Here is a 26645-nt window from a genome sequence, read left to right as displayed (position 1 = left end):
TCACGGAACTCTTGGACATTTTGTGCTCTTGGTTTTACTCTTACTTATCAGCTTAATTTTTTCACTGGCAGTGACCTTCTCGAACCTCACATTTTAGGCTCTTCTTCTCAGTGCACCACTCTACTGTCTTTTTTTAAAACTTACTGAGTGCTGTGTTTATACAGGGAGTACTTGAAATCTATATCTTCTACACTATTGAATCATTTTGCAGGCTTTCTGCCTGTATCAAACCATGTTTCTGCCACAGTTGGCATTTGTCTCAGTGAGTCAGATTGATCCAAAGCAGATACCCTCTTAACCAGTAAGAATTGCATTTTTAGCCAGAGTTCCACTAGTCCCAGCTATTTTCTCATGTCAGATCTCACATTGGCAATAGCTGTTGAGGATGTAGGTCAGGTTTACACTTAAAACTTTTCCCGATATAGTAATGTCTGTTATAGGTGTGATTCTGTTTTGCAACATTTTTATATTGGCAAAAGCCTTAGTGTAGATGCAGTTATCCTGGCAAAGAAGTGCTTTTGTAACTCTAAACTGCTTCTAAACTAGGAGGGTTCGTCAGTGTAGCTTTCTAGTGTGGACTATGCCCTAGAAGTTTGATTTGATCCCCTACTCAACATCCACATTTCTCAGGTGCATGAATTTGTGTACTTTCATTTCTGAGGTATCATCTTCATCAGTTGCGCTCGCTGAAACCTATTTTTTTCTCTTTTCATTTTCTATGGTCACCTAGATATCACTTTACAAAGTTCAGTCTTCTGAAAATATAGTAGATTCTAGCCTAATCATTGTCTGAAAACTATCCTTAAAATCATCCTGTATTTTGTCAATTTCAAAACTTGATATAAGATCTCAGTCTCAGAATCTTCCTTGGAGTTGTCTGATCTAATGCTTGTTACCTAGATTTCTCTCTCCTCCTTCAGTCGTTATATTGTTCTGCTATACTGCCCTTACCACCTGGAACAGCTTTTCTTCCTCTTTGAATCTAATTGACACCCTTATTAACTTTTCCAGACACATTTCTTCTCCCAAGTCTAACTACTTTAGTAAAACAGTGAAATCCTACTAACTGAGTTTTCCAGTTTCTGTTCTATCATTCTCCCTGAAACTAGGCCGGGCACTGTATCCTTTTATACCCTTCTCTGGTAATGATAAAGATGGAGAAGAATTAAAGCTTGTATCTCTTATTTTACCTGTGGATATTACCTGTTTTAGCAGGTGTTCCTATAATACTTATGGAAAATATTGCTAGACCCAGTAACATTGTACCTACCAGTAAAAAGAGAAGAAAATTACTTTAACTGTACTTATTAAAAAAACAAACAAACTACTATTTTATTACTCTCTTGCATGTACATTGTAAAGTGCAACAAAGAATGTTGATACTTTTGGATAAATATTGCAGTACAGAAATATTTTTATACTTGGACTGTTGACTAGTGTTGAGTAGTCAATAATTAGATACTAAATATTTTCAAAAGGAGATGTTTTGTCAATACCAGTTTCTTCTGCACTTAGCTAAAAAAAAAAAAAAAAAAAAAAAACCCACGAAGTTTGCATTGAACTTGCTGATGATGGAAAAATCCATGATTATACTTGAAAAATTTGGAACTTGCTCATTCCTCACACAATTTCATAACATCCAGGTTCCCCTCTTTTGCCTCTTTGTTAGAAATTGGCTCTTTCTCAAACATAGCCTATTTGTAAATAGAGTAGGTAGAAGTCATGCTAAATGACCAGATGTTCACTTCCTAATTTTTAAGTAATCTATATTGTTATGCAAAGGTCTTACCTTTCTAACTGCTACATTATGTGCAGAATATTTATATCTGCTTAAAGATCAAACATCAGCTGTTAAATGCTATTAACATTTAATTGTGCTTTTCATTTCTCAGAAAAGGGTTTCTGTATGAGAGGAGACATGTGTCCCTTTGATCATGGAAGTGACCCAGTAGTTGTAGAAGATGTGAATCTTCCTGGCATCCTGCCTTTTCCAGCACAGCCTCCTGTTGTTGAAGGACCACCTCCGCCTGGACTTCCTCCCCCGCCACCAATTTTAAGTCCTCCACCTGTTAATCTTAGACCACCAGTGCCACCTCCAGGCCCTTTACCACCTAGTCTTCCACCTGTTACAGGTAAAAAAAAAAAATAAAAAAAAACCTCTTAAGATTTAAAATACCTTTATGTTGCTTGAATTGTATTCAGTATTGAATAGATTAAAATGGCCTTTAGTAGCTTTTTTTCCTAAAATGCTTTTAGGACTCTGGTTTGCACATCTTAACCTGTGAGTCTTGCAGTATGTGTGTTAATATTGGTAAAATGGATTCTCTTCGTGGCAAACTGTTTTAATTTCAAAATGGCTCTAATGATACTATCTCTGAAACATTTGATCTCCAAAGCTCAAGTGGCCAGCTTCTGAGAAAACATTAGTATCCACAACACATGGAGCTAACTCCTTTGAACTATCAAAGTTAAAGGAACACAAGCAACTTCAAAAATTAAACTTTTTGTCTGAAAAATGTTGAACCTATTTTTTCTAGGGATGCCCAACATTATAGAATAGGAAAGGGAGAGGGGGGAAGTGTGCATTTGGAAGTGCTTTGGCTGAGATTTTCAAAGCTGCCTAAGATTTTGATGCCTGTTTCTCTTTAATTTTAGTGGGAATTGGTTTTGTGACTTTCCCTCTGTTGATGAATAAGAGAAAAACAACGAAGTACAAATCACAGTAATTTGGTAGAACTATTCAAGAACAATTAGTACCTGAAATTATTTTAAACTCTTAAAATGTCTCAAATTTTAAATTGATGGTGTAATTTTTAATGATTCCACTTTTTTCAAAGATACCTTTTTTGATGAGTGTCTCTTTGCCAGATCCAATTTTTAATACTAAAAATGAATGGATGGGCCAACATCATGTTACAACCATCCTCACTGGCACCTTAAACTGTTAGAATCCACCTAGCAGAGAAAAGAATGTGAATAGTTTAATAAACTTTCAAATTTTGTCCCTCTGCAAGTGTTCATAAGGCCAAACATTCATTGCCAACCCAGTATTTCTTCATGTACTGAATCTTCCTAACATTATGTTGTATAAAAGAGAGAAAAGACAAATTAGATCTTACAAATTCAGTAAAATAAAGCTTCTGTAGTCTGTATGGAACATAACAATTTGACTAGTCAAAAATTATTTTGACAGATATGAGGTACTGATTGCAGTTAAGGTTACTATATGCAATTCAATAGAATGTTTGAATTGTTCTTAACCCCTTCTTTCAAACATATTTCTTTGCAGATGTAGTTGGGACTTTAGATAGCTGAGTCCATTGTCAAGCAGATAAAAATATGAATGCAATATTTTTCCTTATTTCTGGTTTGACAGGACCACCTCCTCCACTTCCACCTTTACAACCTGCTGGCATGGATGCTCCTCCAAACTCAGCAACCAGTTCCGTTCCTACTGTTGTTACAACTGGTATTCATCACCAGCCACCTCCTGCTCCACCCTCTCTCTTTGCAACAGGTGTAGTACTGAATCTTCGGCCACAATCAGAAATAACTTTCTAAATTTACTGCATTCAGTGTTTGCAAAATAGAATAACGTTCATTGTTAATATAATTGTATGGTGATGCTAGACATTATACTTTTGTTTGGGAGGATAGGTTCTTACCTCTGAAGATCACGTGACATCAATTTGAAACCCCTGCTTTTTATGTTAACTCTGTCCAGAAACTTTGCATTCAGGTTGTCAGGGTGGGAAGAATTTTTTAAATCTATTTTAATCTATTTTACAAAATTTTGACTTGGCTATTTGCTAGAGTGCTATAATTATACAATTAACTGTTCCATTTCTCATATTAATCTTAGCAAGCATTAAGCCATTGAGAACTTGGATTTTTATATCTGCAGATAATTTTAACTAAACAATTTCTTTATTACCAGAAACATATGACACAGATGCCTATAATCCTGAAGCTCCAAGTATAACGAACACTTCAAGGCCCATGTACAGACACAGAGTGCATGCCCAAAGGCCTAATTTGATAGGACTTACATCAGGTGATATGGATCTGCCCCCCAGAGGTATTGCAAAATATTTTCTTACTAGTATTCTTGTGTCAATACAAGTAGTGGTCACTAATTAGAGTTCTAATGTTAGAAATCATAGCAATATTATAAAGCTCCTTCTGTTTTTCTACTAAAAAACAGTTTATAAATAGGTCAACTGTGAATAATCTAGACTTCAGTGTTACTGATCCATTATTTTGAAGGTTCAAGAAAGCTAGTACAGTGAAACCTATTAAGATAATGTAGAGGTTTCAAATTTTTTGGCTGTTATAAGTGTTCGCTTAATACATCATGAGACAAATTCAGATAATTTTCTGGCATTTTACAACAAATAAAACAAGTAAACTATTATGTACCTGGCCACACATAGGAATGCATAGTCCTAGCCCTAAAGATCTTACAGTCCAATAAGACAAGGGAATACAGAGAATGGGAGGTGATGGATACAATCCAAATTTAGATCTGTACATTTGGGGTGGGGTTGGGTTGGGGATTTCCAGTCTGGCTCCTCTTCCATAGTTGCAAGTTCCACTCCCTCGCTAGTGCCTAGTTTTTTGGTGCTCAGTAGTGCCCCATTTACCATTAGCCCCTTCTCCAGTCATCTGCTACCTCATGATGTAATATAGGCTCCTACAAAAATATTGGCTGGATCAGAGCAGTGCACAAAATGCTGTGAACAGGATGGGTCCAGTCTGTGGCAGATGCCTTCTGCCTCACTTAGCTTTCGTACAAAAATTTCTCTAATAGAGGCAATATAGATGAGATTAGGTTCTTTATGATACAGTGATAAACCTAGATTAGGAGGAAACTTCCTGTATGGGCAGGATGAAATCTTACTTTAATTGTCAGTATGGGAATTAAACAGAGTGCTGGATTAGTTGAGATCACTAGTTTGAACAAATACAGCAGTTATGATGTTCTAAAAATCAAAAGGAATCTTGCAATATCAGGGTGAAGTCAGTTAATAGTTTCGAACAACAAAAGTCTTACTACAACAAAATGCACAGAAAATATAAATGAAAAATTAATGCAGTCTCCCATTTACATACAGAAAAACCTCAGAATAAAAATAGTATGAGGATAGTGGTGGATTCTGAGTCCAGGAAGAGATCAATTGGCGCAGGGGATGGAGGAATTCCTACAAAGAAGGCTTGGTTTGACAAGTGAGTGCTCGTCATTAAAACTATGTTTAGTTCAATAGTGCTGTTGAACTTTAGGGGAGTTCTTGTTTCCTGTTCTGAAATGAACTGGCTGGAATGTTCTTGGGCCTCTGAGGTAACCACATATTCGGTAGGCCCTTGAGCTTACACAGGTGGCGTAGAGGGTCATATATCTTAAAAATTAGGTGATTTAACATGACTCATGTTAGAGGGATGAGACACTAAGTGTGATAACCCAGCATTTCAGTTTTCATTTTATTTCCTTCAAGAATAACTGGCCTTTTAAAGGTGAGATAAAGTTGAGAAGTCTGAAAACTTACCTGCCAACTGGGATGCTCTTATTTACGTATGTGATTTACATATCTAATTGATTAATATTGTTTTGACTTCAATATTGACTTGGGATGACAGGAGTGTATTAGTGTCCGATTCTTCATACATCAGTCAGGATTTTGATTTTACAAACTTGGGAGTTAAAGAATTAGACTAAAATATTTTGCATCTAGCCAACGATTCAATTTTTTTAAACCATTTGTTGCTTAAAAGTCTATAAAATGTCTTGAATTCTGGCTGACTTGATTTTTAATTTTATTGCAGGCAAAACTTTAACAGAACAAACAATCCTGGTTTCCAGAAGAAGGTGCAATTTGGAAACGAGAATACGAAGCTTGAATTGAGGAAAGTTCCTCCAGAACTTAACAATATCAGCAAACTTAACGAGCACTTCAGCAAATTTGGAAACTTAGTCAATTTACAGGTAAAAGCCACAAAATTCAGTGTTCTGTGATCACTTCTTGTATTAAAGGGATTCACAAATGGGAAGAAAGTAAGTGTGGGCTCTTTTTTTTTTTTTTTTGCTGCTTTATAATTAATGAAGGCCTGAAAGCTTTTGCATTTTTTGCTGCCTATTTTTTTTTACTTTCAAATTATTATTAATATAAAGTCTTGTCTTTTGTTTTTGATGGAAATCTCTTTGAAAGTTCACAGATCTAAAATGAGAGCTTCCTCAGTCCTTAAATGAAGGTTTCAGCGGTTTATGTTTTAACTAAGATCTTCCCCACAGCTATTTTGTCTGGCACTTACGATAAATAATTTAAAACACTTAAAACCAATCTGACCAAACATTTCTTACCCTCCTCAACTGTTCAAGTTTCATACATGTCATAATCCAGCTATTTTCCGAACTTTCCACAGTTATTCAGGATAAACAGGGAGTATACAAGACCTGGATTTCTCAACTTCCATAATTAAGTTATGGTTTCTTCTTGACATTGGCACCTACAGAGGACTGGTAGACTTTTTAACCAACCATGTTTAAAAATTGAAAATTGAAAATGGACTATAGATATGTGATGAATATTCAAGTACTGTCACATCAATTGCTGCTTAGAAATATACATGTTAAGTATCAATCTTAACTTTGCTCTTGTACCCAATCTCAAAAACTAGATCAGAGATGCTTACTGTTGCCCTCCACCATGTTTGACTGCACATCCAATGCCTGGTACACAGACCATCCTCCGGTTAACCTGAGTTGCCAGATGTTTATATGTACAGAAGTACTTGTGGCATCTTAGAGACTAACAAATTTATTAGAGCATAAGCTTTCATGGGCTATAGCCCACTTCTTTGGATGTACAGACACTCCCTTTCCCCATCTTCACATTGTGAAGAGACCACAACATACTGTATCTTTTTATACACTAGTACCATTTAGAAAAAATATTCTGCATGCACCTGTCTACTATGAGGACAGCCTAGTCTACCCTCTCCATCCTCCCTATACATACAGGAAACTCCACTATAACATGCAGCTGCCTTTACCCTAACTCTCTCTTCCTTAAATCTTATACATCAGAGTACCATAGTTTAAGCAAGTAGTATGATTCAGCAAGATTAATAACCAAAGTCTTTTTGGCTGCCCATGTTACTCCTGGAGGCTTTGGCTTTTATTCTTCAAGGTGTGCAAAATGTATTTATTACTAAGAACTAAAATCAAACTGGTCTTATCTAGCGAGACATCAAAACCAGGTAGAGATTGAGTTTCCACATAATTCCTTTAGTGACTGTGTATAGAATCTTCCTTACTCTGAGGTAACCTCCCCTCAGCCTTCCCAGTGGCAACGCTTTGTTTTGTACATTTATTTAAAACTGTGTGAAATATTAGGGTATTTGACCATTTAGCAACCTTCTCTCAGTTTTGTTCAGTTTTTTTTAAACAATCTTTGGTATGCATACATTTACTTCAGCTTTCAGGTAAAGTTGCTTCTTGACATTAAGGATGTTTATCTGTTGATTTCCTTGTGTCTTTAAAAACATTGGGCCGGAGTAGAGTTCCGAACTTCTGCAATGTCCACATCTCTCCTTGGTCTGCAGTATGTAGGAGCTCTGAATAGTTGCTGGGTCCCTAACTTCTCCTTTCCATGTGGCGCTTAGAAACTCTTATGTACATGCTTTGCTGGCTTTGTCTGGAGTCTGGAAGCTTGTACAGTTCTTCAGGTTTTCTCAGGAGCCTGAATTCCACCATCATTACAAGGATTCCACTTCTCCTTGCCCTGTATAGAATTTATAAAATATAGCTAGGCCTAATGCACATCATTATGCTGGACAAGACACACTTTAAAACTATTTTTTTTTTTTAAATTGGCCTATGCATTACATTTTAACTATGTTTAGTTGTATGAATTTTTTCCAAATAAGCTGTTTTTAGCTAGACAGCAAAAACTTCTAACATTTCAAAATGTAACTTTAAACTAACTAATGTAAATTGTTTGACCTATTAATTGCTTTCTTATTTCAGTGACTTAGACTTATAAAATCTCCTATGCCTAGTGGCACATAAGGCAACCCAGTATTCCCCCTCTTGTCTGTCCAGCGCAAGATGTTTGATTCCATTGTAAGTTGTCTCCATGATGGCAGCATCATTTCTGATTTGTCTTATATTAGTCATTCTTTGTCCTGCATGCTCTCTTTTCCCTCCAGGTGGAATCCAATGTAAGACTTATGTTGTATTTCTGCCACAGGGTAGCCTGATGACATGGCCAAGTCACCACTGTCTTTATTGAGAAGGCAGCCTACTGACATATGCAGCACAGCACTTCCACTTTGGTTTCACAGTCTCTCCGATAAATTCCCAAGATTCTTCTTAAATAAAGCTGGTGGAATATATTCAGCTTTCTGTTGTGTACTTTCACTATCTGCCATGTGTTTGAGGCATACTGTAGTGTCAAAAGGACAGTAAATTTGTACAATATCATTTTAATGTGTAGATGTGTCGTCTTACTCTCCAGATGTTTGACAGACGAGAAAATGATCCGCTACTTTACCAGTTCTTGCCTTCACTTCTTTAGTGAGCTGGCCATTAGCAGATATTGTACTTCCAAGATAGAAAAAAGTCATCAACTCGTCTCCATCAGTCACGCATCCACCAGCATTGACAGTGTTCTCTCTTATCTCCGTGGTCGTGGTCTTGGTCTTCTGCATACTGAATGAAGTCCCACTTTAGCAGCTTCTGCTTTTATGCTCATTAACCATTCTTTTTATTCCATACAAATTTGTATCTAATATGACTATATAATCTGTAAAACCTGAGTCTTGCAGCTTATCTCTCATCCAAACAATACCAGTGTCCTTGGCAGCAGCTGTTGCTCTTTTCATCACAAAGTCTACGACATTGCACAGGAGAAACAGGGATAGTATGCAACCTTGCTATCAGTAACTAATTTAAACCATTCTGTCTCCATTTATCACACAAAGCTTTTACCAAATTAATGATCTTTGCTGGAATTACGTAGTGTTGCAGTATCCTCTAGAGGGCTTTTCTGTGGACATCAAATGCTTTAATAAAATCAAAAGTTTAAAATCTTCTGGTATTCTAAGTCTTTCTCAATAGCTGTTCTCAAGGTGAAAATCTGGTCTGAACTCAACCTACCAGATTGAAATGTAGCCTGTCCCTGAGTACTTTTCAACAGCAGTTTTCATCCTATTCAAAATGGTAGTGCAAAACAGTTCTTCGGATGCTGATAGGACTGTCACCTCTCCACAGTTATCACAAATAAGCCAGGCCCCCTTTTAAAGGATTTTATAGATGACATATCTTCTCCAGTCTTCAGAACAGATCTCCTTTTCCCAAACTATTCTATACAACCTATACATGTAATTCACCATAATTTTCTCACCTGCTTTTAACATTTAATCATCTATCTTATCATAACCTGATGTTTTACCACTCTTCAGCTCGTTTATGACCTCAGTTACTTCCTCAAAGGCAATTACTTCTAGTGATATAAGTAAGTCTGCTATTTCTTCACTTCTCTGAGGGTATGTTTTCACTACCCGCTGGATCGGCGGGTAGCAGTCCGATCTATCGGGGATCCATTTATCGCGTCTCATCTAGACGCAATAAATTGATCCCCGAACGTGCTCCCCATCGACTCCGGAACGGCACCAGAGCGAGAGGCGGAAGTGGAGTTGACGGGGGAGCCGCGGCCGTCGATCCTGCACTCTGAGGACCCAAGGTAAATCGATCTAAGCTACGTCGACTTCAGCTACGAGAATAGCGTAGCTGAAGTTGCGTATCTTAGATCAATTCCCCTCCCCCTCCCCCCTCGTAGACCAGCCCTGAGTGTGTTAGTGGTTCTATCTGGGTGGGCACAACCTGGAAATATTCCATTCATTGGGTTCACAATCCTTCCTCTCCAATTAAAATTGTACCATCTCGAGCTTTCATGATGCCACAACAGTTTGAGAATTGTGATGTTGGTTGTTTAGCTATTAGAAAAAGATTTTTAGAATACCCTGCCTTGTACACCACTTTGGCTTCTTTTGCTTCATTTTCCATCCATTTTCTTCTCTGTTCTGGCTGATCTTTTAACTTTCTTGTCTCCGTCTGCATGCTCTTATTGCAGGATAGCTCTTTTACTGCTGTCTCATTTGTGTTGAATTCTCTTCTTTAGTTCTTTCATCTCTTAAACTAGCTTCCATGTGTTTGTTTGGAGCCATTCTGCTTTCTTCGACCTTCTCATGTCCACTGTAGTCGTGGCTGCATCCACACTTGATTCTTTGAAAATTTTTCTGTATAGTTTTCCACACACAGTTTTCTGATTATAAACATAATTATGAAGCTGCTACTGAGTAAACTGTTATGCCAGAAGCGGGAATAATTTCTCTCATCTGTTTGGAAGATACAGGATTTTTTGCTAAGTGTCTGCTCACTGGTCTACATGTTTATGTACACTGTGACCAGTGTACTAGTTTATTTTTATATTACGATGTTGTGTATATATCTTGGGCATTACTAAGCTATATATACCTTAGAAACTTGGAATATTTCAATTCAGTGTGCTGGATATTTCAATTTAAAATGCAAAAAAGCAATCTTGGGAGGCGTGATGGTGGTGAAATTTTAATAATACGTTGGGAAGTTACTAACAAAATTTCTCTTAGGCTTGATTTGTAATTGACTGAAAAGAGTGCAGGCTTGTTATCTTTGGGTGTTCACGCATGCAAATATATATACAAAAAACACATTAAATCAGAGTGCTGATGTATATGAACCCCATACTATTGTGTCCCATAAGCTTAGTTTGTACTTTTTAAAAAACAAAATATATATTTTTTTTCAATAGCAAGAAGCACTAATTTTCAGTAAGGACTATTTGTATATAAAGGTGTCTCGTTTAAAACTGTTGTGTTTTAATTTACAGGTATATAAGTGATCTCATATCTTTTCTTTGTCTCCCTATTTTTAATAACAGCCAAACTGATGTCTGAAAACTGTAATATTAAAAATAAATCTTTTACATTTAAAGTCACGAATACCAAATCCTAACTGCATTTAAATTGGAAGCTTTTGAGTTCCTGAAAATAGTGGCTTAATGGTTATATTGAATGACATGTCCGTTTGAGTATGTGTTGTAGGAACTGCTGTGTAAGTTTGACTTTTCAATATGAAATCTTAGGTTGCCTATCATGGTGATCCAGAAGGTGCCCTTATCCAGTTTGCCACCCACGAAGAAGCAAAGAAAGCTATATCAAGCACAGAAGCAGTATTAAATAATCGCTTTATTAAAGTCTATTGGCATCGAGAAGGCAGTGCTCCACAAATGTCAGCTACCATGCAGAAGGTAAAGAACTTAAGTCTGTGTACTGGAATTTTATCTAAAAGTCGTTAAAATTGGTCATTGTAATTAAATTACTGGAATATAGACAAGACAGTTTAATAGTATAAATTTTAAAAGAACAATAACTAATACTAGTTGTAACTGATTTTATTTAGAAGTTTTATAATAGAGCCTTGCTTTTGTGTCTCAGGCATAAGGTTCAAGAGCAGATTAGCAAAATATGAATTAAGGCTCACATGATGGTTTTACCCAAGTACTATTATGTGACTTGTGGAATATTCCAGTCCATGTCATTTCTGTTCTTCTGAGATAAAGCAGGGATCTAAAGTAGTGTCTGCTCTGCTAAATGACATACTGTATATAGTCGATCATAAGCCGGTTTGTTTATAAGCTGACCCCACCCAAGATGGATAAGTAAAAATGGAAAATTTGTATAACCCGTTCATAAGCCGACCCTATAATTCAGGGGTCAGCAAACTTTGACTCCCAGGCCATCAGGATAAACTGCTGGTGGGCCGAGATGGTTTGTTTACTTCGAGTGTCCACAGGCCCTGAGGTAAACCTAAGTAAACAAAGTGTCCCGGTGCTCTAGCTGCTTACCCTGACGGGTCGGGATAGCAACTGGTGGGGAAATTTTTTGAGGGGGAGAAGCTGGGAGTCAGGGCAGTAACCCCTGGGACCCCCCCCCCCACTCTCCCCATACCATCCCTTCCCAACTTATCTGGGGAGGGCCAGGAGAGGATGTCTCTGGCCCAGCTGGAGCTGTTTTGGCAGCGCAGCCGCAGCCTGCTCCGGTGGGCCAGACCAGGCGGCGCGGCTGCAGCCTGCCAGCACCAGAGCTGCAGCTGCTTTGGAGGCTGGGGGAAGAGCAGTGTGGCCTGAAGCGGAGAGACTCTGGCCCTGCCTCTTCCCTTCTGGCTCTGCTGGCTGTGCTGCCTCTCCTTGTTCCCTCTGTTAGGGGTAGGGGCTGTGTCCCACCTCTCCCTCTATACCCGTTCATAAGCCGACCCCCTTCTCTGGTGCTTCCCTTTTTTACTAAAAAAATTCAGCTTATGAATGAGTATATACGGTAATTGTTTTTAGGTGACAGCCTTTTTCTTGTAGCAAAGCATGAGAAAGGTGGTCGATTTATGCATCTTGTTTTTACGGGAGAATATCTCTGTTCTGCTAAACACCCCCAAGAGACCCTGTTTTCCCTGCCTCCTTTTGTGATGTACGTGCTCACTCCCGTAGGAAAGTGTGGTGGAATGTACTTCTGTACTGAGGTGCTCCTGAAGGAATATAGGAGTGTACACTCTGCTCTGTAGGAAGGGAGTACATCAGAGGTGTGCTTTTAGAGAGCATGGGATTTGGAGGGAAGTGATGGGGGGATAGTTCCCTTTTTATGGACCCCCTGAGTTCCACAGGTATGGGGAGAACTCAAAGTGAGACTTAGGATTCTCCTTAGTGATAACTCACAAGCCTTGTTAGGTTGTTAATCACCAGGTGAGCCAATGTTTGGCTTCATTGGAGGCCTGATAAGCCTAATAAGTATTCTACTAAGCCTTGCAGATTGGGGATGGAGTGTCTGCCAACTAGCCCCTTCTAGGTGGTTATCGGGTCTCAGAAGCTCCCCTCCAACCTGAGATTTCTGTACTCTTTAATCTGGACCATGAACCTCTATATCTTCTGTTTATCTGAATTAATATCTGGTCTTGTATCTTCAATTTCTATGAGAACAAATATTCACTTTTACAAAATTTAGTTTTTTATCCAGATTTCTGATGCCTCTGGATTCTGTGGTAATTTTATCTGTAACTGTGTGTGGTCCACAATTTTTTCCATGTATGAAAAAGGCAGTTTTGAATTAAAAATAAGTGGTTTGTTTTTCAATGACCTGTTGTCTTGTAAATTGTCCTGGCAGCAGCTACTGTCCCACTCAGCCTCCTGTGCTCACAGGGAGAAATTCTACTGATGATAAAGATGTTTTCATTATGGCTCTAAGTAATTCTTATCAAATGCCTGTGAGCATACTCAGAAGCGTTTTTCAGTCTTCTACAACTTGAATTTTTTTTTAATTTTTTTTTGCCAAACCAAGCAGAGATAACAGTTGTCAGTTAGGATGGTGATCGTCACGTGTTTCAAATACCAGCTCGTGCTGCAGCCTAGTTCAAAAAAGTTTTACTAGACTTGCTTGTGCAAGGGGAAGTTCCCCCCCGCCCCCACCTTTTATCCTTCTGTAATCTAAACAGCCGAGTGATGAAAACTGGTATATAAATACCAAGGTCATTATCAAAACTGCAGAGATCTGTCATTGCAGGTGTGTTTTCCCTGTCTTTTAGCAAATAAACAATTGAAGTAGAAGAGGATAATCTAACTTCATGAGAGGCACAAGAAGTATGGCTCTTACTATTTTTTCAATGTCACTTGCCGGTTTTAACAGATCAAAGTTAAGAAAATTGTATTCAGAACGATTAGTGGTGAATAGAAATGTAGCTATTAACAATAGAGAAATAAAACCTAAAAACAGCAGAAAGGACAGGACTCTACAGTGGGCAGGGACATCATCCTTCAGTGTGAATAGCTCTGAGATATATTGAAATAAACTATTCTGAAATACAGAATAAAAATGCATACATTATCCCAAATATGTATGTTAAAAGAAAAATATCTTTATAAAATCAGCACACTTCATGGAGAACAGTTTAAAAAAAGTGTAGAGGGACTCCTTGAAGGAGATACCCCACCCTAGTGACTTCTAGTAGCAAATATCCCAAACTGCCAGTATGAGGCACTAGATGGGGAGGGCTCTGAGTTGCTACAGTGAATTCTCTTCCAGGTGTGTGCCTGGTGGATCTTGTCCACGTGCTCAGGATCTAACTCAGGGATCGGCAACCTTTGGCCCGCGGCCCGCCAAGGTAGCACCCTAGCGGGTCAGGATGGTTTGTTTACCTGCCACGTCTGCAGGTTTGGCTGATCGCGGCTCCCACTGGCCGCAGTTCACCATCCCAGACCAATGGGGGCTGCGGGAAGTGGCGCAGGCCAAGACATGTGCTGGGGGGTAGGGATAGCTCAGTGGTTTGAGCATTTGTCTGCTAAACCCAGGGTTGTGAGTTCAATCCTTGAGGCGCCATTTAGGGATTTGGGGCAAAAATCTGTCTGGGGATTGGTCCTGCTTTGAGCAGGAGGTTGGACTAGATGACCTCCTGAGGTCCCTTTCAACCCTGATATTCTATGATTCTATGCTTCTTTTGGTAGCAAGAATAAAATTTTATAATGGTAGAAAGGAAATACTATAAATTTAAAAGGAGACAGACAGTAACAGCTTCATTGTACCTTTATTGGTCTACATAGGCAGCAACCTATTGTTAGTATGTTAGTGTCTTTGATTTAAACATTTTTTTCTTCTTTTAAAGGTAATACAGCCTTTAGTTCAGCAACCCAGTTTACCAGTAGTGAAGCAGTCGGTCAAAGAGCGACTAGGTCCTGTACCTGCAAGTAATATTGAGCCCGCAGAGGCTCAGAGTGCCAGTACAGAAGTTGCTCAGGTATGTATAGCTTGCCTAGAGAAATGTCTGTGATAAATAGTTTAAAATAGTAATATCTTTCCTCATGATATGTTTGTAATGTTTTCATAGCTCAAAAATGTATGCATAGAGATAATGTAGTTGTAGAGGACACCATATAAAAATATGCATTTGTCACATTAATGTATCTGTCATTTTGTACGAGTAACATTTTGGAGAGTCTTTCTAAATCTAAGGATATTTGGCTAGTTCTATTGTTTGGGTTTGCAACACTGCAGAGGAATAGTTCCTAGATTTTCAATTAAATTTTCAAAAAACTTGAAAACATTTCTATCCATGTTAAATCTTTATTAAAGAAACTAGTTTTTTCAGCATTTTGAAATTAGCTTTTATTTTTTTGATAAAAGCCTAGCTATCTCTCTTGCCTGAGAGTTGCGACATAGTGGTTGGTATGGCGGTGCCTCTGAACTCATTTTGAAGATCAATTTTTAGATGCTGAATTCCTTACTTTTTGTTATATGTTGCTATGTTGGACACAGTAAATCTTGTCACAGCTCTGGGGCATGGATTGAATTTATCGAGCTATTTCTACCTTTCCATTGCTAAAGCATTCAGGCACATCATGAAAAATCATGTTTCACAGAATAATAAAACAATAATATAAAGATTTCTCAACAGAATAATTTGCATATTATCAGGAAAGAAAACCTCCTCTATTAAAATAGGTTAACCAAAAGCTTGACCAAATAAAGCTTTCACCTTTAAATGTCTAATGTTTTGGAGCAAACATAGGTCATCCAATTGATATCCTTTTATTTTGTTGCATATAATCCTATTCTGATTGTACAAATATTTTCTTAATATTTGCATTAAATTGTGAAACAGCTAATACTTGCACAGTGTAGCATTTATTAAGAATTATCACTTTAAACTCTTTTGCTTCAATAGTCACTCATTTATTTTAGGCGGCAAAATATGTGTTAGAAATCAAGATAAATAGGAAACCAAATGTACTTGTCCAGTCCATCTCCTAAAATGTCAGTCCACTGCAGTAAAAGCTGTGGAAACTATTGAGTCCCCTTTCTTGGAATTCATTGTGCCTTCATAGAGCCCCGTTGACTTGCAGGGTTGGAGCCAAACTGTCTGCATGAGCAAAATTTTAAACACATTAGTAAGGCTATGTCTACACTCTACAAGTATGGCTTAGGATGACCTTTCTGTGTTGCATGGGACATGAAATTTTTCACAGCCCTGAGCGACATAGTTAGCCTGATCTAATTTTCAAGTGTTGAGCAGGTCTAGGACAGCTACTTTCTCATTAAATAAGAGAACACAGTCTCTAGCATGTATTCTCATTTTGTACCACATACATGGTACTCATATGTGTGCAGGTTGGAAAAGGATGGGGCATCTAAATGTAAGCACTTTGTTCCCTAATTTGAGTGATAATGCAGAATATTCTTAGCGCAGAAAGAGCTTTCCTAATGAAGATGGGCTATTAGTGTTGCCAACTTCCTTCAGTAACCATTATCTTTGATTTTAACTGTCTCCTCCTTCTGAAGCCACATACTTAGATTCTTGATGGTGATGGTTGTCAGTAATTGCTCCTATTGAACCTGCATTGAAAATGGTCTGAGGCGCTATCCTGTGATAGGTTTTGTCCTGTCTACCTTCACAATTAGACTGTTTGGAGCACTGTTTCAGGGGACCAGGCTAAGAAGTGGCAGAGATAGGTCAGATCCTAGTTCATATGGTGCTTAACTTGTCTGCAGAAGCAGTTAGAATCTTCACCTGCCCAAAATCAACAGATCTAATAGATGTTTCAGGCTTTTGACAGCTCTGCCAGCTCACCAGCAGCATTACGAACAGATGGTCAGCTTGTGGTTTGGAAATGTTTCCAAGAATTTTACGTAATTCCTTAATACAAGGAAACAAAGCACCATAGTACACACTATGATTCCTGAGAGATTTCAAGATGAATTTCTACCTTTAAATACTCTTCAGGTATTGGATCATGTCTATAAATAGACATTTTCAGCATCGGACAATTACTTTAACCCTCTGGGAACTCCAAAAGAGGAAGAAAACCTTAGTTTAGAATTCACAAAATGCGTAAGTCCTGAAAGTGCCTCTTTGCAATTGATATCTGGAAACTGCAGCTTATAATGTTCTGTCTTTAGCAGGGTTTCATTTTAAACTGTGATTTATTTGTAAGTGCCTGCAGAGATACTCCTTGGTCTGCTAGTGTGAAACATACTTTTTCCACAATAAGGCCCCTGATGTTACAGTTGGATGTGTTTGGGCAGATCCTCATGTCATGTCAATTCAGTTTTGGAATCAGTGCCTATCTTACCAGACAGCTCTTATATTCAAGCATCTGATACCATAAATTTGTTAGTCTCTAAGGTGCCACAAGTACTCCTGTTCTTTTTACTTCAAAGCTAGTAATTTTTAGATCTTAAAAATAATCCTCCAGACTTTGCTGAACCCTTTTGTTATAGTCTGCATTCAGCATTGTACAGTTAAAACTTAGTTATACTCTTATACAATTACACAGGATTAGAAAATAATAAATTTTTTCTTCTTATTAGAATGTGACTAAATTATCTGTGAAAGATAGGCTGGGTTTTGTGTCAAAACTTCCTGCTTCAGCAACAGAGAAGGTAAGAAAATGCATGTTGTATTATTCCTTCTGCTCACATTTGTGTATCAGCTGTATCCTTGATACAAAATTAATTTTGTTTGAACTTTGCCCTTACCATAAACATCTAATTGAAACACAATTAACTGCCAAAAATAGTCTCAGAGAAAGTATACAGCAAGTATACTTTGCTTAATGAATGGTTAAATTGCAATTGGAATAAAATGCAACGGGGCATGTACTACTATTTCACATTTTGAACTTCAGATATTGGGTTGTATGCTTTCTACCACCAAAAATTTGTTTGAACTGAAACGCTTTTAGAGGATCTATTCTAGAGCCTAAATTGTTAGCACATTACTTGGTTCAACTTTAATTGCAAATACATTTTAAGTAATATTTAAGTAGTTTAGCTGGTCTCTCCTTTATTGTTAAATGGCTGCTGATTAATCTTTGTTTTTGTGTGTCACGGCAGTAGTAGCCAGAAACTTCAGGAGATAAGACTGGATTTAAGGCGAATATCAACATTTTTTTTCTTTCATTGGTTTCCTGCCTGTTTATGAAGCAGACTGTCCTGAAGGCATTTGTAGATGTACAGTTTGGAGGAGTGTGGAATTTTTTGTAATTTGTTAAAGCAGCATTTCAGCTCATCTCTAATTGGCCCACTAAGGCACTTCTTATGAGCTTTTACAATTGACATTGATAATAACACTTTGAATTATTTTCTACTCTCAACACATCCACTCTAGAAAATACTCTTTTAGTGGAAGGGAGTAGAGGTAATAGTAGAATAAAGTTGTAAAGCCCTTTTTGTGATACATGTCAATTGTAAATCCCTCTTTGTAAGGGATTCATTCTAATTCATTTCTTTCTGCTGTTTCCTTCCTGTCACTTTTTTCTCTTGGTATCATTTTTTTATGGAGTACATGGTTGACCAGTGGATTCACCAGCAATCTGCATGCGGCTTTTAATTTTAACTTTCTCCTAAGTTATAGTGAAGCTATTTAAATGCCCATTATAGAAATGCAGTGGCCTCCTAATGAGGCAAGTAATGTCATACCTTCATTTTTGTGGTATTTATTCAAACATGGATGTGACAATTCCAAAGTAGCCTAACTGGCTAAAGCAGATAGTTGATGTAATGCTGCATTTTTGTTTATCATTTAACTCCAAGCTACTCCGAACATGTTTGTTACTTTAATTTTGATATGGTAATGAATTATAATCAAAGAAGGCAAAAGGTGTCTATATTGTAGAAAAGCCAATGCATTTTGAAGCACTCTTGCTGAAAAAAATCTAAAAACTGACATAATAAAATGATTTTCTCTTATAGGTATTGTCCACGTCTACTGGCTTGACAAAAACTGTATACAATCCTGCTGCTTTGAAGGCAGCACAGAAGTCTTTGCCTGTTGTTTCCACTTCCATTCTAGATTCCAACGAAGCACAGAAGAAAAAACAGGTAAAGTAAATATGCTTCTTTATAAAACGGGCATAGTATATTTAGGAGTTCTGTATTTGATAGAGACAGTGTCAACATATTTCCTCAGAACAGCATAGATGGAACAAGTTAATCAAATTACCCTCACTAATAACAGTGTAGTTGGTGTTGAAAGGACAAAAAAATGCTTTCAGAATTTGTTCCCACGGTTTACTTTTTTCAGTATATTTTCTAGCAATATAAGTATATGATTGACTTAAGATCCTAGAGGAACTCAAAATCTGAAGCATCTTTCATGGAAATAGAATCTCCAGTTTGAGACATAAATTGTCTCTTGGATAATTGTGAGAAGGGAGTACAGAACAACCCTAACTTTATCTTCCAAACCGTTTAGAACTGACCTGCGTTTTTGCTATATTCTGGATTCTTAGTGACCAAGTATATTCTCAACAGAAAAATCCTACAATTTCTTGACTGCACTTCGATCCAGAATTTTTTTTATTTTTAAGTCAAACTGAATTTTGAGGTCCTCATAATTTTACTTTGAGATTATGGAAAATAAAGCAAAAAAGCATGCTAATCTCTGAATGGGTCAGACCATCACAGCTAAAGTTAGGCTTAAAAAATGCTTTCGGTTCCTGTAGTTAACTTTTCTAATTTATGTCAACTAAATATAGAATAAATGTTGTTCTTCAAGTGGTTGCTCATATCCATTCAACTTAGGTGTGTGAGATCACCACATGCACTGGTGCCGGAAGTTTTTTCCCTCAGCAGTATGCGTAGGGGACCAGCTCCGGCACCCCCTGGAGTGACGCGCACATGCTGCGGTATACAGTGCGCTGCCGGCTCCCCCCCACCCTCAGTTCCTTCTTGCCACCACTGACAGTGCTGGAACTGTTGCTGCTTCAGCTAGTGCTGTTGCTTTCTTGTTCGTATTATAGTGTGTATAGTTTTCTGTTAGTGTTAGTAAATCCCTTAGCTATAGTTAGAGACTTCGTAGGTCCTGAACGGGACTTTGCCTTGGGATGGGACATGCCCTGGTCCCCAGGCTTTAAGCCCTGTGATCGCTGCAAGAGACCCATTCCCATTATTGATCGACCCAGCAGCTGTCCGTGTTGCTTGGGCGAAGGGCACATTAATGAATAGTGCAAGATTTGGAAGTCCTTCAAGCCAAGGACTAAGAAGGAGCACGATATTAGTTTAATAATGCTCGTTATGGAGTCGGGCCTCACCCTGGTACCAGAGCAACACTCCGACTCAGCGCCAAGCACCGAGACTTCGGTACACTGGCCAGCACTGGTCCTCATCTGTAGCTCCGACCAAGAACCCCAAGAAGATGGTGCGAGGTTGGTCTCTAGCTTCCCGCAAGGGAAAGAATAAGACTGCGTGCGAGCACGGTTCTGCGCTGGGCAACTCTTCACCCCCGTCGGTATCTTGGGCCCAAGCTCTGGTTGAGCGGTGTAGCCCAGCCTGTTTCCCGCCGGCCACCCCGGATAGTGGCAGAGACCTCAGCCAGCTCCAGGTACCATCCATGCCAGAGGCCCTGCAGGCGGCGCAGGAGATCAAGTACCTCCTGGTGCTTGTGGCTCCTGTGGTTCCCAGTCAGGGGGTAAACCTGCATTTGGACCACCACAGTCCCCACCTCAGCAGCACCGTTACCTGTCACGGGGGACGTCCCGCCAGTGCTCGCCCTCCCGTAGCCACCATGCCTCTGACCGTGAAAGGACCTTGGGCACGGGCAGAGAGGCTCGAGGCAGCTCGCAGGTGTTTGGGTGCAGACCTCTGGAGGTACACGCCCCTGGCAGGAGTACTGGTCCTGGCGTCCTTTATCTCTGCGACCATGGTACCGCTTCAGGGACCCGTTGAGGGATCGACGCTTCCATTTTTCAGACCGTCACCGATCCCCTAGGAGGGCGTCACCATGTGCGGGCGCTTCCCAGCACCGGGCCCATTCCAACGCCCGATACTGCTCCTCATCGTGGTATGGTTTGTCAAGTGCGAGACATAGATCGCCGGCTCCAGGCCGTCGCAGATCCATTGAGGGCGATGGACCCATTATAGCCTCGTCGGGCGACGACGAGGAAGATGCCAGTGCTGTAGGGTCCTCCACAACCATTGGTTGCCCAGTGGCTTGTTGCCCTGCTGCTTCTTGGACCTGAAGGGTCCCCTTGCGCTCGAGGCTTCGTGCACCAGAGGAGGGCAGGAGAGAGAGTCAGCTGGTCTCGGATACGGAGTGGATGGCTTGGAAAGGCTGGGTGAACCCTCAAGGGTTCCATGAGTACCATGGCGCCAGCCACTGGGCCTGAGCCCGTGGGGCCGGTTTTGGTGCCGACAGTGTAGCCAGTATCACTGATACCAGAGCTTGTCCCGCCGTCAGGGAACCTCGCTCCGAACCGGGGCTGGATCCTGAGTGGTCGCTCCCAGACAAACAGGACAGAGCGGAATGGTGGCTCTGCTCTGACTGATGCCGGTCACTCCGCCTGGAGTCCTATCTGGAATGGGGTCTTGGGGACCGGTAGCGCTAAAGCGCACCAGGAACTGTTGAAGAGGGTCGCTGTCAACCTGAGCCTTCAGGCAGAGGAATTAAAGGAGCCCTTGGACTCTTTCTTTGATGTCCTCTGCTCCACAGCACCGGCCAGGGTGGCTTTGCCCCTTCATGAAGGAGTCTCGAAGATCACCAATGCCCTGTCGCAAACTCCTTCCTCCCTGCCCCCCATTTCCAAGAGGGCTGAGCGCAAGTACTTTGTGCCATCCAAAGGCCATAAGTACCTGTACACCCTCCCTGCTCCCAACTCCCTAGTGGTAGAGGCGGTTAACTACAGGGAACAACACGGTGAACCTGAGGCTATGACTTTAACATGTGGCAAGCCATGGCCAAGTTCGAGGGCTCCCTTCCTGAGGCTTCTAGGAAGGAGTTCTGGGCTATTTTGGAGGACGGCATACCTGCAGCCAGGGCGACGATCCAGGCAGTGTCAGATGCGGTGGACACTGCCGCCCGAACCATGGCCTTGGCCGTTGCTATGCGCCGAACGTCCTGGCTGCTCCTCTATGGCTTATCCATGGAGGCTCAGCAGTTGATGCAAGACCTTCCCTTCGATGGGAAGCCCTATTTGCGGAACAGACGGACAATAAGCTCCATGGCCTCAAGGATTACTGCAAAACCCTTAAAACGTTGGGCCTATATGTTCCCAGCCCTGCCCACAAGCAGTGCAAGCCACAGCAGCCTCAGGGCCAGGGAAGCCACCCTCGCCAGGAGCCTCCTCATAAGAAATCCAGAGGCTACAAGTGGCGGCCTAGCCACCAGCCTTCGCAGGCTTCTCAGTCGAGCTCTACTTGCAATAAGCAGGTGGGCAAGCGTCCCCTACCGGACTGTTCCCAGGATCCTTCCTCCCCTATTTTTGCCAACTGCTTTTCTCCTTTCCTTTCTCCGTGGGCATCTATAACATCAGACCGATGGATCCTCAGTATGGTGGTGCGGGGTTACATCCTTCAGTTGCTTCCTTCCCACCCCCTCTCCCGGTCCCTCCTTAGGAACCCTTCTCACGAGAGTCTCCTCGTGCAGGAGGTAGAGGGGTTACTGCAGCTAGGTGCAGTGGAGGTCATTCCTCCAGAGTACAGTACTTTTACGACCTATCCTGGATCTGCGAGACTTGAACCACTTCCTAGCAAAGCTGAAGTTCCACATGGTCTCCCTGGCCTCCATCATTATCTCCCTGGATCCGCAAGACTGGTACGCTGCCCTCGATCTGAAAGATGAGTATTCTCACATCGCCATCTTCAAGGGACACGCACACTTTCTCCGGTTTACTGTAGGTCCAAACCACTATCAGTTTGCGGTTCTCCCGTTTGGCCTAGCGACAGCACTGCAGGTATTTATCAAGTGCATGTTGGTGGTGGCAGCTTACCTCAGACGTTGGGGTGTCCAGATTTACCCATACCTTGATGACTGGCTAGTCAAAGGCAGCTCCAGGTCCCAGGTCCAAAGAGATGTCACGATGCTGTTAGTCACTTGCAGTTGCCTCAGCCTGTTGGTAAACGACAAAAAACCCACTTTAGTTCTGGTACAGAGGATAGAGTTAATCAAAGTGGTGCTCGACTTGACCTACGGCAGGGTGTTCCTGCCACTGGAGAGATTCAGGGCATTGACGGACCTCGTCGCGGAAGTCTGTGTTTCCCCTGACCACAGCCAGAGTTTGCCTGCACCTCCTAGGTCACGTGGCAGTGTGTACATATGCAGTGCGCCACGCCAGGCTCCAGGTGTGACCCCTGCAGCAATGGCTGGCAACAATCTACTCCCAGTCCAGGGACCACCTGGAAAGGTTATTACCATCCCCGCAACGGTGCTTACCTGGCTGGGATGGTGGACCAACCCCAGGAAAATCCTGGAAGGAGTTCCCTTCGTCAGCACTCCTCACTCAGTGGAGTTGGTTTCGGACGCCTTGGATCTCGGCTGGGGGGCGGAGGGCACCTCAGCACTCTCCAGACCCAGGGTATGTGATCCCCAGAGGAAATGATGCTACACATAAACGTCAAAGAGTTCAGGGCAGCGCACAGTCTTCCTACCTCACCTGTCAAGCAGAGTGGTCAGAGTCTTGACGGACAACACAGCTTCAACGTTCTACATCAACAGACAAGGGGGAGCACGATCCTCGGCCCTCTGCCAAGAGGCACTCCGTCTCTGCGACTTCTGCATCGACCATGGAATCCACCTAGAAGTGTGTCAGCTTCCGGGTGCCAAGAACACGCTAGCAAATCACCTAAGCCGGGACTTCTCCTCTCATCCAAGTGGGTGCTCCACCCGGAGATAGCCAGCATGATCTTTCAGAGGCGGGGAACTCCCCAAGTGGATTTGATCACCACTAGGCAGAACAGGAGTGCCACAGGTTTTGCTCCAGACGGGGTCTGGGCAAGGGCTCCCTCTCTGATGCCTTCCTCCCCAGGGTGGTATCTACTTTCCACATGAGTCAGGACATCTTTCTTCCGGTCTTCTGCCCCAAGCCCCATGAGATTAGTGAAGAGAGGCGCCTTCACACTTGGGACGTAAGCTTTGTCCAGTCTGGCTTTCTACCTAGATTGGACAAAGCCTTTCCATAAGTCGACTCAGCTTTTCATTTCTACAGCTGATAGGATGAAGGGCCTCCCGATGTCCACACAGAGGATTTCTAATTGGATCACCTCTTGCATTTGGACTTGCTATGAGTTGGCGGGAGTCCCTCCACTACCGATCGTCAGAGCCCACTCAACCAGAGTGCAGGCATCCTTGGCGACCATCCTGGCACACTTCCCGATCCGGGACATCTGTCACACTACGACATAGTCTTCGGTGCACACGTTCACAGGCCGTTATGCCATCACTCAGCAGGCCAGAGACGATGCTGGGTTCGGCATAGCTGTGTTGCAATCTACATGTCTGTGAATTCCTACCCACCTCCATGGGGTACTGCTTGAGAATCACCTATGTTGAATGGACATGAGCAAGCACTCAAGGAAAAGACAGTTACATTTTTTTGTAAGTGGTGTTCTTTGAGATGTGTCGCTCATGTACATTCCACAGCCCGCCCTCTTTCCCTACTGTCGGAATTTCTGGCAAGAAGGAACTGAGTGGGAGGAACCGGCGGCGCCCTACGTACAACAGCAGGTGTGCGCCACTCCAGGTGGCGCCGGAGCCGGTTCCCTACGGAACCTACTGTATGTCTCCTGTAATATGGTGTCAGATTTTCAAGTAGCCTCTGATATTGGGTCTCCAACATTATACAGCTATAACCTGGCTTTTCAGAAGGCCTGAGCACTTGTAAATTCCAGTGACTTCAGACTTCTTGAATAAGTCTTAAAGATAAAGAGAAGCAAGGAATTTTGCCCTGTTGCTGGTTCACTTTTTCTGCTGCTCTTTACTGTCTGAAGAGATGTATATTTATTATAATACAATACCTGTGAGAAATTCAAGGCTCGTTGGGACTGATGTCAAATGTAGTAGGCTAATTAGGACACCTGGAGCCAATTAAGAAGAAACTGCTAGAATCAATTAAGGCAGGCTAATCAGGGCACCTGGGCTTTAAAAAGGAACTCACTTCAGTGGTGTGAGTGTGAGGAGCTGGGAGCAAGAGGCGCAAGGAGCTGAGAGTGAGAGGGTGTGCTGCTGGAGGACTGAGGAGCACAAGCGTTATCAGACACCAGGAGGAAGGTCCTGTGGTGAGACTAAGGAAGGGGTTTGGAGGAGGCCATGGGGAAGTAGCCCAGGGAGTTGTAGCTATCATGCAGCTGTTACAGGAGGCACTATAGACAGCTGCAGTCCACAGGGCCCTGGGCTGGAACCCGGAGTAGAGGGCGGGCCCGGGTTCCCCCCAAACCTCCCAATTGACCTGGACTGTGGGTTCTTCCAGAGGGGAAGGTCTCTGGGCTGTTCCCCAACCCACATGGTGAATCTCTGAGGCAAGAAAATCCGCCAATAAGCGCAGGACCCATCAAGATAGAGGAGGAACTTTGTCACAGCAGGCAGAAGTCAGGTTGGTCCTTGGGAGGAGACACAAACGTAGCTTAGTATTAATATTAGTGTTTGGTAGCTGTGGACATATTTGCATTCTGTATAAGGTAATTCACCTTGCAGTCTGAGCCCAGCTGTTGGCTGGCTTGGAAATGCTGACTCAGAAATGCAGGTAGATTTTTATGTTCCTTCTTCCCCCTCAACAACTATGTTTGTATAAAATCCCTAAGCTCTTCTTGAAAATATGCTGAATCATGAGCTTCTGCTCCCATTCCGTGCCTGAGAGCAGGAAGTGATTGCTGTCTTTCCAGCAGCAGCAGGAGAAGCTGAATAGAAGCTCTGGCATCTCTTCTGCTCCCTCCTCCAAGTACAGTATTTTAGAAATACAGTAATACAATTCTGCAATGGACAAATTTACATTTCATACTTCTATATTCACGAATATGTGGCAAGATTCCACTTTTAAAACTTAGAGTTATGTTTCTTATAAGTTATACTAGCCAATCATAATAAGGTTACTTTCCAGGTAGGAAGCTTTTGGTGATGTTATCAAAGTTTTTTAAAAACTTCCTATGAACTTTTGATTTTTGTGTCCTGAGACTGTACTATGAAATATAGCTAATCTATTGTAGGACTCAACATATGGTTGCTTCTAGGATACTTTCTTTACATATCTGAACTTTTGCAATAAAATCATGGTTGCATTACAAAGAATACCAAAATTCCTCTGGTAATGTGGTAATAAAATAGACTGCTTTTCACACTGGAGTAGTGATCTGTAAAATGGTTACCCTAGTCCTAGGTAAGTGATAACAAAGTTTGAAGCTTTCCTGGCATCTATTTAACTAAGTCTGGTTATCAGATTTATCACTAACCCTGATGTTTGATGATACATCCCTAAGGATAGCTTTGATTAACCCTCTTTTTGTACATCAGGTGAGCTTATTTCTATTACTAGAATTTATTTTTGTCAGAATTTCTTTTTGTAATCACTTACTAAAGTAGGCAAACTGATTATTCTAGTTTATTCAGTGACAGAAAATTCTCTTGACGAATTCTTGATTCCAAAAATCTTAGGAACTTTCTGTAATTTACTTTTATGCCCCTAGGAAACACTAAGACTTCAACAAGATGTGAGAAAGAAAAAACAGGAGATCTTAGAAAAGCACATTGAAACACAAAAGGTAAAATATTTATATGCTCCGTGATTGGAGCTTTCTGCAGAGATAAT

General features: G+C 41.2%; 1 protein-coding gene across 1 annotated transcript in view; it reads left to right on the top strand.

The window, feature by feature from the left end:
• Positions 1–26645, top strand: part of RBM26 (RNA binding motif protein 26) — a 105286-nt gene that overhangs the window by 27538 nt on the left and 51103 nt on the right. Inside the window, exons 7-16 of the mRNA XM_054011828.1 lie at positions 1893–2132; positions 3377–3517; positions 3938–4078; positions 5115–5226; positions 5821–5980; positions 11184–11348; positions 14741–14872; positions 17443–17514; positions 18826–18954; positions 26524–26598. Of these exons, the coding sequence (XP_053867803.1) occupies positions 1893–2132; positions 3377–3517; positions 3938–4078; positions 5115–5226; positions 5821–5980; positions 11184–11348; positions 14741–14872; positions 17443–17514; positions 18826–18954; positions 26524–26598 (1367 nt within the window). The remainder of the gene's footprint in view (positions 1–1892; positions 2133–3376; positions 3518–3937; positions 4079–5114; positions 5227–5820; positions 5981–11183; positions 11349–14740; positions 14873–17442; positions 17515–18825; positions 18955–26523; positions 26599–26645) is intronic.

The sequence above is a fragment of the Malaclemys terrapin genome, chromosome 1 (assembly GCF_027887155.1).
Source record: "Malaclemys terrapin pileata isolate rMalTer1 chromosome 1, rMalTer1.hap1, whole genome shotgun sequence".
NCBI classification, from domain to species: domain Eukaryota; kingdom Metazoa; phylum Chordata; order Testudines; family Emydidae; genus Malaclemys; species Malaclemys terrapin.
This window is presented reverse-complemented; position numbering and strand designations above follow the sequence as displayed.